Raw genomic sequence first — 16,643 nt, 5'->3', positions numbered from 1 at the left:
TACTGTCCTTGGCAGCTTCTTATGACTAGCAGCGATATTAGAAATATTCTTTCCTGCAAGGGTTAAAGTTGTTACTTATTGAAGTAGAAGTCAGATGAAAGGTTCTTGTGTATTATCTTGTGTGCTGTGAATTTTTCTGTTAAATGTTCATCACTCTTCAATGTATTTGTTTCAAACTTGCCCTTATTACATCTACATTACATTGTAGGTGGCGCGTCTGCCCGAGATCCGTCGACTCAGTAAAGACCTGTTGTTGGATGTTATCAAGGCCTTGGCTGATGAGAAGGGAGACTTGTTATTGTGTCAAGATGTATCGATAGGCAGCCTAACCGAGTTTTGATGTTAACTACCTAGATACAGTGTATACAGTCTTACCAAGTTTTAACTTAAATTACTGGTATATATTACAGTCTGACCAAGTTTTGATGTAAATTACTGGTATATATTACAGTCTGACCAAGTTTTGATGTAAATTACTGGTATATATTACAGTCTCACGAAGTTTTGATGTAAATTACTGGTATATATTACAGTCTTATCAAGTTTTGATGTAAAGTACTGGCAAAGTTTTGCTTTGATGTAAAGTACCGATAGATACACAATACATAGTGGTGTAATGATTCATCGATGCATCGTCAATCTTTGATTGGTATCGCGATACTTGAAAATGTGTAGTTATCTCCCTTGACCATCGTTACCTTACTTTTGTAGTAACAACATGGCTGACAAGGCCGTTGCAGCGGCTTATAAAGCTGCCTGTTTGAGTTCTTTCAATCTCCAATTTATCTAAATTCAAGAATGCTTTGTGAGAAACAGACAAAACATATGTGTTTTGTAACAAATGTAGACAAAGACTCTAATATTCCTGAAATACCACAAGCAAAACAGATATCTGATAGATCATCAGCTTCTCATATATTGTGATACAAATTGTATCGCCACCCACCTTGCGATACACAGCTCTTATAATATACTTTCCTTCAGTAAACTTAATGTGGTCGGTACTTTCCTTCAGTAAACTTAATGTGGTCGGGAGTTATAGAGGTAACACACTCGCCTTTCACATTTTTATAATATAAGTAGCTGGGGTTTGATTCTCTGATCAGAGCTGGCAAGACGTGGGGTTACCGGCCTGACCATGTGGGTTTTCTCTGGTTACTCAATTTCCTCCCACAGTAAGACCCCTTCCATGCAGCCTGGTTAACAAGAGAGATTAATATAAGTTACTTAACTTGTTTCACAATTGTTACCAGGAGATGGCCAAAATTTCCTCTGTGATGATGCTACATCTACATTGTAAAATGTACATACCTATTAATTTCTCAGATTTAGTTGTGTGCTACACTGTAGATAATTCACGGAGCTAATATTTTGCGCCTGTCCCGGCCAGTCAGACCTAGTTCATGAGTATAAAATTTCGCACAACTATCCCTTATAAACATTCTGCACTAAACACTTCCTGTGTGTGTATAAATATTCACTGAGTATTTCTTTTCACAATATATCTAATGTACCATAAATACATGTGTTGTAATTTTTGAGGGGCTGTGGTGGCCGAGTGGTTAAGGTGTCCCGACACTTTATCACTAGCCCTCCACCTCTGGGTTGCGAGTTCGAAACCTACGTGGGGCAGATGCCAGGTAGTGACTGTAGGCCGGTGGTTTTTCTCTGGGTACTCCGGCTTTCCTCCAACTCCAAACCCTGGCACGTCCTTATAAATGACCCTGGCTGTTAATAGCTCGTTAAACAAAAACAAACCAAAATGTAATATCAAATCTCCATTGAATATTACCCAAAGTGTAGGTACATTGTATCTTTACACAGCATGACCTCAGTGAATTGTCATATGTAAAACACATTCATTAGTGTACATATGTGTATACCACAGATGATCCCTGTTTTGTCAGATGTTGGCTTTTCCTTGCAGCTTTTGTGAAAGTAGAGGTTTTTTGTATTGGCTAAATACAGGTGCTGACTTGTATGTATATATAGGCTTGGTAAAGTAAATCCTGCATGTGGGGCCAAGATAAGAACTAGTCAAAAATCATCCTTTTTTGTATTTTGTGTTTTTTATCAAAATTGATTGATACTTACCCGGTACATTATTGGATACACATGTATAGATTATGTTAATGATTTAGAAGTGTTGTGTTCATCAGTTCTGTACTGGGACAGTAAGTCTACACCCTGGGATCCCACCAAGGGACAGAACTCTCTGTACTGGGACAGTAAGTCTACACCATGGGATCCCACCAAGGGACAGAACTATCTGTACTGGGACAGTAAGTCTACACCATGGGATCCCACCAAGGGACAGAACTCTCTGTACTGGGACAGTAATTCTACACCCTGGGATCCCACCAAGGGACAGAACTATCTGTACTGGAACAGTAAGTCTACACTCTGGGATCCCACCAAGGGACATAACTCTCTGTACTGGGACAGTAAGTCTCCACTCTGGGATCCCACCAAGGGACAGAACTCTCTGTACTGGGACAGTAAGTCTACACCCTGGGATCCCTCCCAGGGACAGAACTCTCTGTACTGGGACGGTAAGTCTACACCCTGGGATCCCACCAAGGGACATAACTCTCTGTACTGGGACAGTAAGTCTCCACTCTGGGATCCCACCAAGGGACAGAACTCTCTGTACTGGGACAGTAAGTCTACACCCTGGGATCCCTCCCAGGGACAGAACTCTCTGTACTGGGACAGTAAGTCTACACCCTGGGATCCCACCAAGGGACAGACCTCTCTGTACTGGGACGGTAAGTCTCCACCCTGGGATCCCACCATGGGACAGAACTCTCTGTACTGGGACAGTAAGTCTCCACCCTGGGATCCCACCAAGGGACAGACCTCTCTGTACTGGGACAGTAAGTCTATTCCCTGGGATCTCACCAGGGACAGAACTCTCTGTACTGGGACAGTAAGTCTCCACTCTGGGATCCCACCAAGGGACAGAACTCTCTGTACTGGGACAGTAAGTCTCCACTCTGGGATCCCTCCAAGGGACAGACCTCTCTGTACTGGGACAGTAAGTCTACACTCTGGGATCCCATCAAGGGACAGAACTCTCTGTACTGGGACAGTAAGTCTACACTCTGGGATCCCACCAAGGGACAGAACTCTCTGTACTGGGACAGTAAGTCTACACTCTGGGATCCCATCAAGGGACAGAACTCTCTGTACTGGGACAGTAAGTCTACACTCTGGGATCCCACCAAGGGACATAACTCTCTGTACTGGGACAGTAAGTCTACACTCTGGGATCCCACCAAGGGACAGACCTCTCTGTACTGGGACAGTAAGTCTACACGCTGGGATATCATCAAGGGACAGAACTCTCTGTACTGGGACAGTAAGTCTACACTCTGGGATCCCATCAAGGGACAGAACTCTCTGTACTGGGACAGTAAGTCTACACCCTGGGATCCCATCAAGGGACAGAACTCTCTGTACTGGGACAGTAAGTCTACACTCTGGGATCCCACCAAGGGACAGAACTGTCTGTACTGGGACAGTAAGTCTACACCCTGGGATCCCATCAAGGGACAGACCTCTCTGTACTGGGACAGTAAGTCTACACCCTAGGATCCCTCCAAGGGACAGAACTCTCTGTACTGGGACAGTAAGTCTACACCCTGGGATCCCACCAAGGGACAGAACTCTCTGTACTGGGACAGTAAGTCTACACTCTGGGATCCCACCAAGGGACAGAACTCTCTGTACTGGGACAGTAAGTCTACACCTTAGGATCCCACCAAGGGACAGAACTCTCTGTACTGGGACAGTAAGTCTACACTCTGGGATCCCACCAAGGGACTGACCACTCTGTACTGTGACAGTAAGCCTACACCCTGGGATCCCACCAAGGGACTGACCACTCTGTACTGTGACAGTAAGTCTACACTCTGGGATCCCACCAAGGGACTGACCACTCTGTACTGTGACAGTAAGTCTACACTCTGGGATCCCACCAAGGGACAGAACTCTCTGTACTGGGACAGTAAGTCTACACCTTAGGATCCCACCAAGGGACAGAACTCTCTGTACTGGGACAGTAAGTCTACACTCTGGGATCCCACCAAGGGACTGACCACTCTGTACTGTGACAGTAAGCCTACACCCTGGGATCCCACCAAGGGACTGACCACTCTGTACTGTGACAGTAAGCCTACACCCTGGGATCCCACCAAGGGACAGAACTCTCTGTACTGGGACAGTAAGTCTACACTCTGGGATCTCATCATGGGACATATCACTCTGTACTGTGACAGTAAGCCTACACCCTGGGATCCCACCAAGGGACAGAACTCTCTGTACTGGGACAGTAAGGGACAGACCTCTCTGTACTGGGACAGTAAGTCTACACTCTGGGATCTCACCAAGGGACAGACCTCTCTGTACTGGGACAGTAAGCCTACACCCTGGGATCCCACCAAGGGACAGAACTCTCTGTACTGGGACAGTAAGGGACAGAACTCTCTGTACTGTGACAGTAAGTCTACACTCTGGGATCTCACCAAGGGACAGACCTCTCTGTACTGGGACAGTAAGTCTCCACCCTAGGATCCCACCAAGGGACAGACCTTCCGGTACTGGGACGGCGTCTTCACACCACCTTGTCAACAGTATATATATTTGGATACTGATATTTTGGTTTGCAGACATGAATTTGTATCAATATTAATAACCATATGTGGAATACCAAGTTCATTATTGTTGAACATGTTGATGATCTCTGTAAAACTATAAAAATGTTTGTACAGTTTGTACGCTTTGTATAGTGTGAGATATCATGATGATGATAAATAGTCTTATTATACCTTATGTAAGATTCTCGCCTTATTATTGGTCAATTCCTAATCACATGACCTGAAACAATATGCAGTGTCAGAAACAGCGGTCAACATTGCCGTGGGATATTGCAATGTTCCCCGCTCCGCCCGAAAACGCACGATTGTTTCTTATGGAAAATCCCGAACATTGAGAAGGGAGACAATTCTTACAAACGCAACAGTGACACAGACAACTTGTAAACATGGAGCAGACGTCCAAGAGGTTTGCCTCAATATTTGAGGAGGATATCGATAAATTGATATCTATTCGGTATAATAAAATAAATTGTTTCCCCTCGAGAACATTATCTTCCCTCGCCTATCGGCTCGGGAAGATAATATTCCCTCGGGGAAACAATCCTCCATATTCCCCTCAGACAAGGGCACTATTTATATAATGTTATATATGTATATGTATATGGTGCGAGATTTTATGATGATGATAAATAGTCATGTTATACATGTATGTGGTGCGAGATATTATGAGGAAGATAAATATAGTCATGTTATACATGTATATAGTGTGAGATATTATGAGGAAGATAAATAGTCATGTTATATGTATATGAAGTCTCAAGTGCTAAAAGAATACCTGTGATAGTAAAAAATATGTTAAAGTATTTATGTATAAATCATGTTTAAATTCCAAAATAAACTGTCGTATGATTAATTGTGTTCTTGTTTTAACTAGACCCTTTATTCATTCCAACCCAGTTATATTGAGATAAGTCAATATGTCCGTCAAAGGTATTAAGGTATCAACTGTCTGGCTATAATCAAATGTCTGTGTAAGGAAGGTGGGAGTAAAGAGGTTATAGGCATGCTTATACAAATACATAGGCTCTGATAAAATCATGTGCTTCCATACAGGCTAAGATCAATATAAAGTTCATGTAACTTGTTTGTAATAGTTGGAAAATGAATTAATAGATAGTTATGTATTCTCTGACTTCTACTTGATTTGTAGATAAATTATACAAATATCCACGTTAGGTCTCAATTACTCTGTAACATTGAATTGCTTTCACACAGACAGAAATGCATTGTAAAATGGTACAGTTGGAATAATCATGTCGGCCATGTTGTTAACTTTCTGTGGCAGGCCTATGCTAGAACGAATATACAGTCGTATACCATGTACTTCTCTCGGGTAGGATGGCCAACTGTCAAAAAATGTTGGTTGTCCAGAGCTACATTATTGCAGCTAGGCCTATGCTTTTTGGAATGGAGGATTACCTAGTGTAATACTACCCTATTCTTCTTAGTCTCTCGAAAGCCGAGGATGACGACTCTTGTTTTTTTATTGGTGGGAACAAATGGTTTCGGTGGCTGAAGACAGAAGCACAGATCCTGTTGCAGGAGGGCACACAATTAAGTGAAGGGTAAAACACTCATAAAATGTTGAGATCTCACCAGATTAATGGGTTATGATTGCAAAGGCAACTTATATAAGATAATGATGAAATGTTTTGGTAATTATTATAGTACTTATTCTTCAACTTTCCAACATTGTGACATGTTACCGTAGTAAAAATGTATATACAGTACATACCTGTCAAGGATCAAATGTTGACAAACAGGAGATCTCCAGTTTGAGGACTGGAGATTGCGCACAACAACATTTTTACTAAATATATTGCATTCATAAACAAAAAAAACCCACAAATTAATTGATTAATAGTATTCAATTTGATAACAAGTAAATGCAGCTGAGTTATTATATTCCGGATCCATTTTTAGAATATTCATCACAACAATCACTACTGCCCAGCAAAGTCATTACAAATCTATTACAAACCCATTACAAACCCATTAAAAACACTGTTTGCATTAAAATTGGCCATTATTTCTCGTTTCCTTTTTTGGGACAAACCTGGATTTAAGTAATGTAATGGGCATTATTTTTCTAAATTTCAATTACTTTCCTATTAATATTTTCTTTGTAATGGTCATTAACAAAATAATGGCCATTACTTCATGTTTTGTATTTTTTTTAATGGCCTTTATTCTGTTTGTAATGGCCATTAGAGTGGAGTCATCATAATGTTATGGCTATTACTAACTGTGGATTTTATGTACTCCCATAACATTTTCCATTTAATGCCCACAACAAATTATGATCACAATGCAATGGCCATTACTTATTGGTACCTTCATGTAATGCCCATTACATTTTCCATTTAATGGCCATAACAAATTAGGGTCACAATGTAATGGCCATTACTTATTGGTACCTTCATTTAATGTCCATTACATTTTCCATTTAAAGACCATAACAAATTATGGTCATAATGCAATAGCCATTACTGAATGGTGCCTTTATGTAATGCCATTACATTTTTTTATTCTGATGTGCAATTCCTCATAAGTAACATTTTTTTCATGTAATGGCCATTACAATTGTTACAAATATCATCACATCATATTGTAATACATAATTATGACAATATTCAATATACTACCATGAATTGTTGGCCTTAAATTAATGTATTATTTCAGTATCTTATTTTTTATTATATTGTTATTGTTTAATTCCATGTCTATATTACAATTTTGTTGTTAGCTTTAAAGAAGAATAAGGAAACTGTACAGGCTTACTAAACCCCTTTACAATAAGAAAACTTCAAATTTCCCGCCAAATTTTCCCGCCAAATTTTTCCCGCCCAATAACTTCAAGCAGGAGAGTTCCAATACATGGCAGCCATGAGGCTTTTCTCACACAGATGAACAACATGTTATTTTACAAATGAAGGGAAGTATTTATCTTTAATACCTGGTTCATGATTAATACAAGACTACCAGGAAATGATTTATTCAACTCTGGAAGTATGTCAACCTGTTTATAGGTAAGAATTAACTTAAAACCAATCACCATGCATGTGACCTAAATTTACATAGTGTACATTATATTCAAACAGCTTTGCCATTTCTTAAATTGTATTGCCTATTTATCTAAATTGTACAAACACACATCATATGTACATTGAGAATTAATGCAATAATGAACATAAATCACTCTTACATGTATCTGAAGAATATTAAAAGGATTTTGGGTCCACATGATTGTGTACAATACCCATTTTTGAAGCAGTTATAAATTTGAAACAAATGATGGATCAATTTGAATGCAATTTTTAATGGAAGGACTACAAGTACAAGGATATTGTCAAACATGCATAGTGATACATGCAGTTCATGATGAACTTTGATGAAAATAAGTGGTAAAATGCATTTTCTAAATTTTCTGAATGCGTCTCATGTAATGGTCACATGTAGGTCCATTAATTTTGTATACCTGTATATATATAATGGCCATTACACTTTTGTTTGTAAAAAACGTAATGGCCATTACAATTATGTTGATCTCTGAACAGTTTTTGTACTTTAAAAGTAATGGTCATTATATTTGTAAAAATTATGGCCATTAAAGCGTATTTTCTTGTAATGGGTCTATTAGTTTTGTACACCTTTAATGGCCATTACACCTTTTCTGACGAAATGTAATGGCCATTACAGAGTACACTTCAGAAAGTAATGACACCGTTAATGGGCATTACAAAAATGGTTTTGCTCCAAACCTAATGGCCATTACATTACACCAAAACGTTTAATAACCATTACACCATAAGGTTTGATGCCCATTACATTGAAAACTAATTATTGATGGCCCTATTACATTGTAATGGCAATTACTTAGTGAAAACTTTAATGGGTTTGTAATGGGTTTGGCCATTACTTTAGGGGCCATTAAAGGTGTACAAAAGTAATCCCAACATATGTAATGGCTTTTTAATGGGTTTGTAATGGGCAATTTGACAGTAGTGAATCATGGCTGCCATCAACCGCACGGTGCCGTTTTTTTGAGAGTCTGACTGCAGTTCTTTGCCAACATTCTTAAATCAATAAAAAATATACTGATTTGTTGGCAAATATGGCTAGTTTGCGGGTTTGTATAACTTCTTTGGAAAAATCTACGTTGCAAATAGCTTATTTTACTACAGGTATGTTGATTATTGGAAACTTCACCCAAGACCCAATTTGGTGACAGTCGGGGTTCGTCACAGTTGACCGACTCTTTTATTAACCCTAAGCGGTCAATTAGTGTCACTGACCATAGCTAATATGCCCTTTGTTGAGTCTGTATATTGGACAACATTTTAAGACTTATATACACACTAGTTTTAGTCAGAATTTGAAGCGTCAAATTGATGCACGTCATGTTGCTGCGTCAGTGATCCAAGGTACTTCGGCCAAGCGGGAGAAAACTGGAGAATTTAATAAAATTTGGTACCCATGCAGGGTCATTAATTTCAAACTGGAGAATTTGATTTTTGTATTAAATATTCGGGAGTCTTCAGTCCAATACGGGGAAACTTGACAGGTATGACGGTATATGGGCTGTTCAGAAATTAAAGAGCCATAAAAATTACATGAATTTTCTTGCTATATCTGTGGTCTATAAGTCTTAACCCAGAAACAACACTATTACTAACATTTCCTGGGTCCTGACTAGATCCGACTTCATTTGTTATAAATCTTTCGTCTTTATTCTTTGGAGCCCAGATATATATATAGCCTATTAAAACAAATCCAGTCCACTACATGCTGTAATCATTCATATTTCAGCAGTATACTAAACTTTTCTGAAAACATTCTGCTGGATGACTGTGTTTATGGCTGTTCCTATTACTGTTTTCTACGTGGTTGTGAATATATTCATTTATATACATTGTCAATGTTTCTATAATTTGAATCCACCAATTTAAGTAATAGCCGAAAAATACGTCCTTTCCAACCCAATTAAACAATTTTTTTAACATGATTCAAGAGAAAATGGTTTTGGTTTTTGAAATTTTACCCCAATAAACAAAATACCCTATTAAGCGTTACCCAATTAAGTGGAATGTACTGTGCATTTAATCAAATCAGTCAATTAAGTCTTATTTCTAAATTTCGCCCTTAATTGTTATTACCAGTAGACACAACTCGAGTGGTGAAAAATTTTGGAATGGAATGGCCATTAAATGCAGTTTAATAATTGCTAGTATATGTACAAATCGTCAAGTATCTGTATCGTCAGTTAGGCAATCCACAGGAGGCATCAATCAAAAATAAAAACAGAAAAATTACAAGTATTTCAAAAATTTATTTTTGTCAACAGAAGCTTTTTAAAATCTCTTGATTTTTTGGAGAACACAGCAACATGAATGACATTCGTACACACAAAGCTAGCGGTAACAACACATAACACTTACATCCATCATTTACAACACGTATAGTGTCCGACCCTGTGCTATCCAAAATCACTAGAGGCTTAGAGCTGTATAATAGTATCAGTTTATACTAGTTCCAGGAAGGAATTAAAATAATTTATATGATCTATTGATTTGATTTGAATAATTTCTTAATGAAATTTTTATTTCTTATGTATGTTTAGCGAGAAAAGTTTTGGATACTATAGATTCATATTTTCTTCTAAAATCACAATTAAAAATTTGTATTAATAAATTAATGCTTCATATTTTTTTCATTTTGTATTACAGTATTTTTTCTATAACAATAATTTGAGCTTCAGTACTTTTCATCATTTTTTTTTTTTTCATGCACGATGTGGAGACATAGGCCATTTTCGTTTTTGCGGTCTGAATGGAGAAGCATGAGCCGGTGTTGTTGGTTTATTAAATAAAGACGAACCTGGTGATTTTATATTGTTTTCAGACGAGCCTTTACAAAGACTTCCAAGGCCTGTATTAACATTTTCAGGTCCGTCTAGATATATATTTGAAATATTACATTTAAAAACTGACGAACTGGTTTGTCCGCATAAACGAACAGGCCCCTGAAAACCTGTTTTCTGATCCAAAAATTCCTTTCTCAGCAGAAATGATTTGATAGATTTTGTAGGGAAGGCTGAATTCTGAGATAAAACAAACATATCTCAGAAAACTACACAAAGGATATTGATAAAATGACACGATGCAATCGGCTGGGCCACAATGATATAATGGAATGAGTTATTGACCCAGACATTTAAAACAATAGTGTATGTTACTGTGCTTCACCGGTTAATCAATTTTCTAAAGGCAAGGAAGACTAAATCATTGAAAACTAATCTCAAGGAAGTTCACCGAGATATCTAACACATTAGATAAGATGACATGCCACATATGACGACAATGTTCATATGAGATGGAAACAATGGCACTCCGTCACCAAGGTAACGACCTGGGATATCTACCCGCCAGCACTAATACTTATTACCATGGTAAGTTACTACCTGGGTAAATAATGACCTAACATGCATGTAAGCACTGACCTATCGGTATGTGTCACGATGGTAACAAAGGCAAAGCAAAAAATGTATTTTTTATCAGTAAATCTGGTAGTGGGTACTGCATTTTAGACACAGGCCGTTTCTAAATTTAAACTTAACAAGCATGAAATAAAATTAATGAAAATTAAAAAAAAACACAGTTAAACTCATAAATAAATCGTATATACTCGGAGAAATGAGCACATCATATCTATGGGCTAATGTCACTTACTTCAAGCAACACAATCGAAACCTGATAAAATATGTAAAATAATTTAAAAATAGTCTATTTAACCATGCAAGAATATAGACATGAACCATAATTAATGGGACTGGTTAATTCCTGAACATCAAAATGAGAAAAAAACATCAAATATATCACATTTGGTTTGGTGAGTTGAAAAAGCTGGGTAATAACCACTTTCATGCTGTCAAAGGAGTCTACTTTCACTTTCCATATAATTAATTTGGCAACATGATTTTATTCTGCACTTTTTATCTGTGTAGTGTCATTCTCCTCCAAGGTTTATCCCTTCAGAGAGCACTGGTTTTCCAGTCTTATGTCTAAGCACTGAGGGCATATGACCGGCTAAGAAGCTGCAGTAATTTGCAGACTATAAATCAGTGTAATCAAGAGTTTTGATAATCCTCTTTCCAGTCGCTGCGCGGGGCGTGTTCAAACAGCGCTGCTCTGTTCTGATTGTCCACTTTCTTTACCCAGTGTCCGTACATTTTGAATGCACATCCATCGATGAGTTTTCGAACGTTTTTGACACTATATGGATTTTTGCTGATCACCTCACCAGAGATAGGAGGAGGGTTGTTCTTAAAAAACCTCATGCGGAAGAAGAAGTTGACACAGATCACAGCAGCCTGAAAATAAGATTTTATACAATGAATGATTAGTTAAGTATGATAGAGGCAAAACAGATTCCTACTACAGTTGTATTATTTACTCAGAATTGGAAGAAGAATATAGCAATTTTAAATAAAGTTTTTATTTGAGGACTAAATCAACATAACATAGCCATAGTAATAATTTACTCATCAGACTAGAAACCATCAAATTGAATGTTTAAAATCATTTAAGAAGAAATTTCAAATTTTTAAAGACTAAGAGGCAAATGCCAATAAATATTTATAAGCCTCAATTGCCTTTGTGTCTACTGTATAACTGAACAAAACTAGAACTGTCGTCCAGAGGGCCAACTCATATCCCCCGCCCCTCCACCGCCCTCTGGTGAAGATTTCCCAACAAAAACCTGTTTTTAGTGAATGGGTTACAACGGCAACCTAAATTTGTGGGGAAGAAACCTGCATGCATATGTACACATTATGAGTCCCTAACATTCCTGTGTGTTTCAAATGAAATCGGTTGATAGCTATACAGGAGTTGTCTGAATTGTCTTGACAAAGTTTTCCACAAGAATATGGGTATTGAAACGTGGTAACCATGGAAACCAAAAATTCTGTAGAGAAATATCATGCATGCACATTTACACATGGTCCCTATCACTCCTGTGTAGTTTGACTTGAAGCAGTTCACAGGTTTATGAGGAGTTGACTGGACAAAATTCCCACTCACCCAAAAAACGAAGTATAGTGACCTGGTTACCATGGTAACCACAAAATAACAACATGATATTGGTTATGCACATCTACAATGTATAAGGGTTATTGCCATTAAGTTTCTATGAAATTCCCTCAGTAGTTTAAGGAGGAGTGGCCGGTACATTGTTGTGTCTACAGACGGACGGACGGACGGACGGATAACCTGATTCCAGTATACCCCACTAACTTCGTTGCGGGTGGTATAATTATACAAAATGTGCTTGGATGGTGGGTTTAACTCGCCGTGAACAGCAAGGATGAGACAGAATCTACATGTAGTAGCTGGGAGCTACCTCAATGAACAACTTATGGGAGTCTAATTGGAGGTCATGCTATCCAGAATAATAGCGGTATTATACTAACCTTAAACTTTTTCTTTGCTTGGAATTTCACTACAGGTTTCACCTGCTACAAACAAATTAAATAATGAACACAACTACATACATATTTTAGGGAAAAACATGTTTCATTCCCATTTTGTTTGAATCGCTATGGCAAATTTCAATACAAGTTTGATTCTGCTTCTATCAAATACACCAACATTTCACTACTGAATAAAGTTGTTTTTATAGATTTAAATAAAGTATCCAGTGTTACAAAGTAAAAGTGAATGGAGGCATTTTTTGAGAAGAACATTTTGTATTGTTTCTGATTTATAATGATTGGATTTCCTATTTATTAGACACTGTATATTGTTCCATTTGTGTGATGTCTTAGTTAAGTTGCTATATACTTACATCGCGTTTGAAGAACGGGTGCTGCAGAGCCTCAGAGGCAGTTAATCGCTTCGCCGGGTCTATCACCAGTAAGGAGGCAATCTTAAAGTATAAAATACAATGTATTCAATTAAATCAAACCAAACATTTTCTATAGTTTAGATCTTTCTCAACACAGTAACTTAATCTCAAGATCAATGATATGTGAACAGTGTGTAAGTCGTTTTTATCACCGTTTATAAATTCACACATGAAATTTAACCACAATTGCTTGTGGTCTTCAGAGATTTATAGATTATATTTCTCAAGAATAAGTTTTAAACTTTCAAGAATTCATGTATGTACTGCATATAACTGGTGCATTGTAATTAATTCTTAATACATAACCATTAGCTAAAATCACTTCATCACAGGGGTTAACTTTTAGATACTGATAGCTATATATCTGGATACAAATATCATAATGCAGAGAAACATCATCAGACAGAACCTTTTTTAACATCGAAAGCCAAACCAACATAAACTCTATATTTTGTAAGTCAATACTACAGGGTCTTTGAGTACACACCAGATCTTTGGGGGCCTGACTGATGTCATCCCACTCCGGGCTTCCAAACTGGTAGTTAGCTTGCATTATCATCCTCAGCATCTGCATCTGTTTACGGTGCCAGAAAGGTGGGGCACCACATAAAAGGGTGTACATGATAACTCCCACAGCCCACATATCCACGGGCTGGCCATACCCGGGCACATCGTCGTACATAGACACCGCCAGCACCTCGGGGGCTAAGTACCCTGGTGTGCCACAGAGCTCTGGGAATCAGAAAAGTATAAAAAACATAAATACAAGAATATTTTTATGAATACAATACTGCTAAAATTATGATCACTATAAAGACATTAAAGGCTATTTTCCTTGATCATATTCCAAATGATTTAACCTTAAAATATATTAAAGGCCATTTTCATTAATCATATTCCAATTGGTTTGACCTTGAAACAAGAATCAACTTGATGGATTGGTATTGTTTCAAATGGCCTAGATCAGAGATACTAACATACATACCGTAGTTTATATTGTCAGATTTGACTGGATTTATCACTGATATTTCAAAGTTTTAGAGATTGTCCTTTGTTCAAATTAATTCCACTTATACTTATATACATAGTAAGAACTTTCTGAAACCTAATGATACATTAACACAAGCCAATAGTTTTTATCTTATATGATACTGCCAATCATTAATATAATTCAGTGCCATTTTTCCAGGAGTCATTTCTGATGATGGATTACTTCCCTTTAATCACCAAATACGGATGACATAAGACTTACCTGTTAATTCTTCCTTGGGACTCAGGACTGTGGCAAAGCCAAAGTCTGACAGCTTTAAGTTCATATCATCATCTAGTAATATATTTTCAGGCTGAAACACAATAATTATATATTATACAGGACATGATTATCTTCCATATATATCAACTCTTCTGTAAATCAATTTATAATTATCTCTTCTGTAAATCAATCTAGCATCATCTCTTCTGATAATTTACACCTTACAGACGTGTCTTTTCTTTGTCTATTTTCATAATTTAAGCTCATATGTACTTTGCTTTTGGAAACATTAGTCATTTATTTAATTTGAAAAATGAAGCATTTTTTATTAAAGAAAAAATGTTATCAAATAAAATGAAAATACAAAAATTACAATGTACAATTGAATGAAACACTATAATATATTTACCAGTACATTTTTTCAGAGATGAAATATTCAGTCTCCAATAAAATGTGCATGAAAGTTTCGCATATTCCTGATTTATACAGAATATATGATGATCTTCAAAAAGTTGAGAAATTCTAGACATATTGTATAATGGGGTACCCTTGCTGTAATAAAATTTCTGATTTTTTATCGCTAATCCCTAACATTTAATCAGTAGTCTAGTTTACAGAGGAACAAAGAAACACCTGGGTATATATAGTCTAACACCCTATTACCACCATGTGTACACACAATGTCACTGTGACATGAAGACATGAGTACACCCATTCTCACCTCCAACACACAGACCAACTCATTCAACAGTCAAACTGAATTTACATGTCCATGGTTCCCAGCTGTCATGCATATGTCTTAGGAATAAATTTAGATGACAGATGTCAATTTCTGATTGTACTCCATGATACCTATCTAAATATCACATTAGTTTCAAGAAATTCCTGGTTTATTATATAAACATATACAGTTCAATCATACTGACTCGACAGAAAATTTGCAAATGCATACCTCCACCCAATGCCCACTCCCCCAAAAATGTGTTGGATGTTAGTACTTACTTTTAAATCTCGATGTACAATATTTTTTTTGTGTACAAAATCTACTGCTTCTAATAACTGTCTCATCACAATTCTGAAAAAAATAAGAGCAAAAATATGAGAGATGCAGAGAAGTTAAGATTAACATGCATGAACTCTAAATCTGAAATTTCACACAATAACACATAACATTTCAAGTGGTTCTGGTCATATACTTGATTTTTTTATATAGAGACAATACATATCTGCATTCATAACTGTTTTTATTATAAACACAGGGGCTTGACACATTCCTATAACCTAGAATGAAATATTTATCATCAAGAGTTTGACCCTAAAATCACTTATAATTGTCAATACAGGGAAATACTCAGTCAGACCATGGGCTTATACTGTAAATCACTTATATTTCGCGAGTCCTTGATTTCGCGCAATCACCTCATTCGACTTATTCGTGAATACATAATTTCGCGAATTCTGATCTCAAAATGACTTTATATTCGCGAATGACGTTAACAGGTCGGCGATATTTCCCTGTGGAGAGTAAAGTGAGTTGTTTTCAATGTGAATAAAGCTTTCGCGCCCGTTCATATATAGTGTTTTGTGATATGAAATTACACTCTGATATAAGTATATAATTTATCATTCTATTATTACTTTAACGGCGATATCTGTTCACCATCTAAAGGTTACGGTATATTCAAAATGGCCTGGATGCCACTTATTCTTGTCATTCTGATATAAATATTCGCGAGGGATTTGAATTCGCGTTTGACTCTCCTCGCGAATTAACGCGAAAATAAATTCCACGCAAAAATATAAGTGATTTACAGTAATTAAATACTTCA

The 16,643-nt window shown here is 37.1% G+C and overlaps 3 protein-coding genes across 5 annotated transcripts in view; 2 read left to right on the top strand and 1 right to left on the bottom strand.

Moving 5' to 3' along the window:
• The window catches only part of LOC117332831 (leucine-zipper-like transcriptional regulator 1), a 28,647-nt gene extending 25,753 nt beyond the window's left edge, over window positions 1–2,894 (top strand). The window contains exon 20 of the mRNA XM_033891881.1: window positions 209–2,894. Within this exon, the coding sequence (XP_033747772.1) occupies window positions 209–340 (132 nt within the window). The 3' untranslated portion in view covers window positions 341–2,894. The remainder of the gene's footprint in view (window positions 1–208) is intronic.
• LOC117332217 lies at window positions 719–4,572 on the top strand. The gene is made up of 5 exons (XM_033891102.1): window positions 719–758; window positions 2,160–2,929; window positions 3,013–3,577; window positions 3,741–3,793; window positions 4,027–4,572. The coding sequence occupies exons 1-5, from the start codon at window positions 719–721 to the stop codon at window positions 4,570–4,572; spliced, it is 1,974 nt and encodes a 657-aa protein (XP_033746993.1).
• A 5,400-nt stretch (window positions 4,573–9,972) lies between these two features.
• The window catches only part of LOC117332829 (phosphorylase b kinase gamma catalytic chain, skeletal muscle/heart isoform-like), a 42,327-nt gene continuing 35,656 nt past the window's right edge, over window positions 9,973–16,643 (bottom strand). For all 3 annotated transcript variants that reach the window (XM_033891877.1, XM_033891876.1, XM_033891879.1), the window contains 6 exons: window positions 15,817–15,889; window positions 14,815–14,905; window positions 14,050–14,294; window positions 13,503–13,583; window positions 13,129–13,173; window positions 9,973–12,027 (listed from right to left, as the gene is read on the bottom strand). In XM_033891877.1, the coding sequence (XP_033747768.1) occupies window positions 11,785–12,027; window positions 13,129–13,173; window positions 13,503–13,583; window positions 14,050–14,294; window positions 14,815–14,905; window positions 15,817–15,889 (778 nt within the window). In that variant the 3' untranslated portion in view covers window positions 9,973–11,784. The remainder of the gene's footprint in view (window positions 12,028–13,128; window positions 13,174–13,502; window positions 13,584–14,049; window positions 14,295–14,814; window positions 14,906–15,816; window positions 15,890–16,643) is intronic.

This window comes from Pecten maximus, chromosome 8 (genome assembly GCF_902652985.1).
Source record: "Pecten maximus chromosome 8, xPecMax1.1, whole genome shotgun sequence".
Taxonomy (NCBI): Eukaryota; Metazoa; Mollusca; class Bivalvia; order Pectinida; family Pectinidae; genus Pecten; species Pecten maximus.
This window is presented reverse-complemented; position numbering and strand designations above follow the sequence as displayed.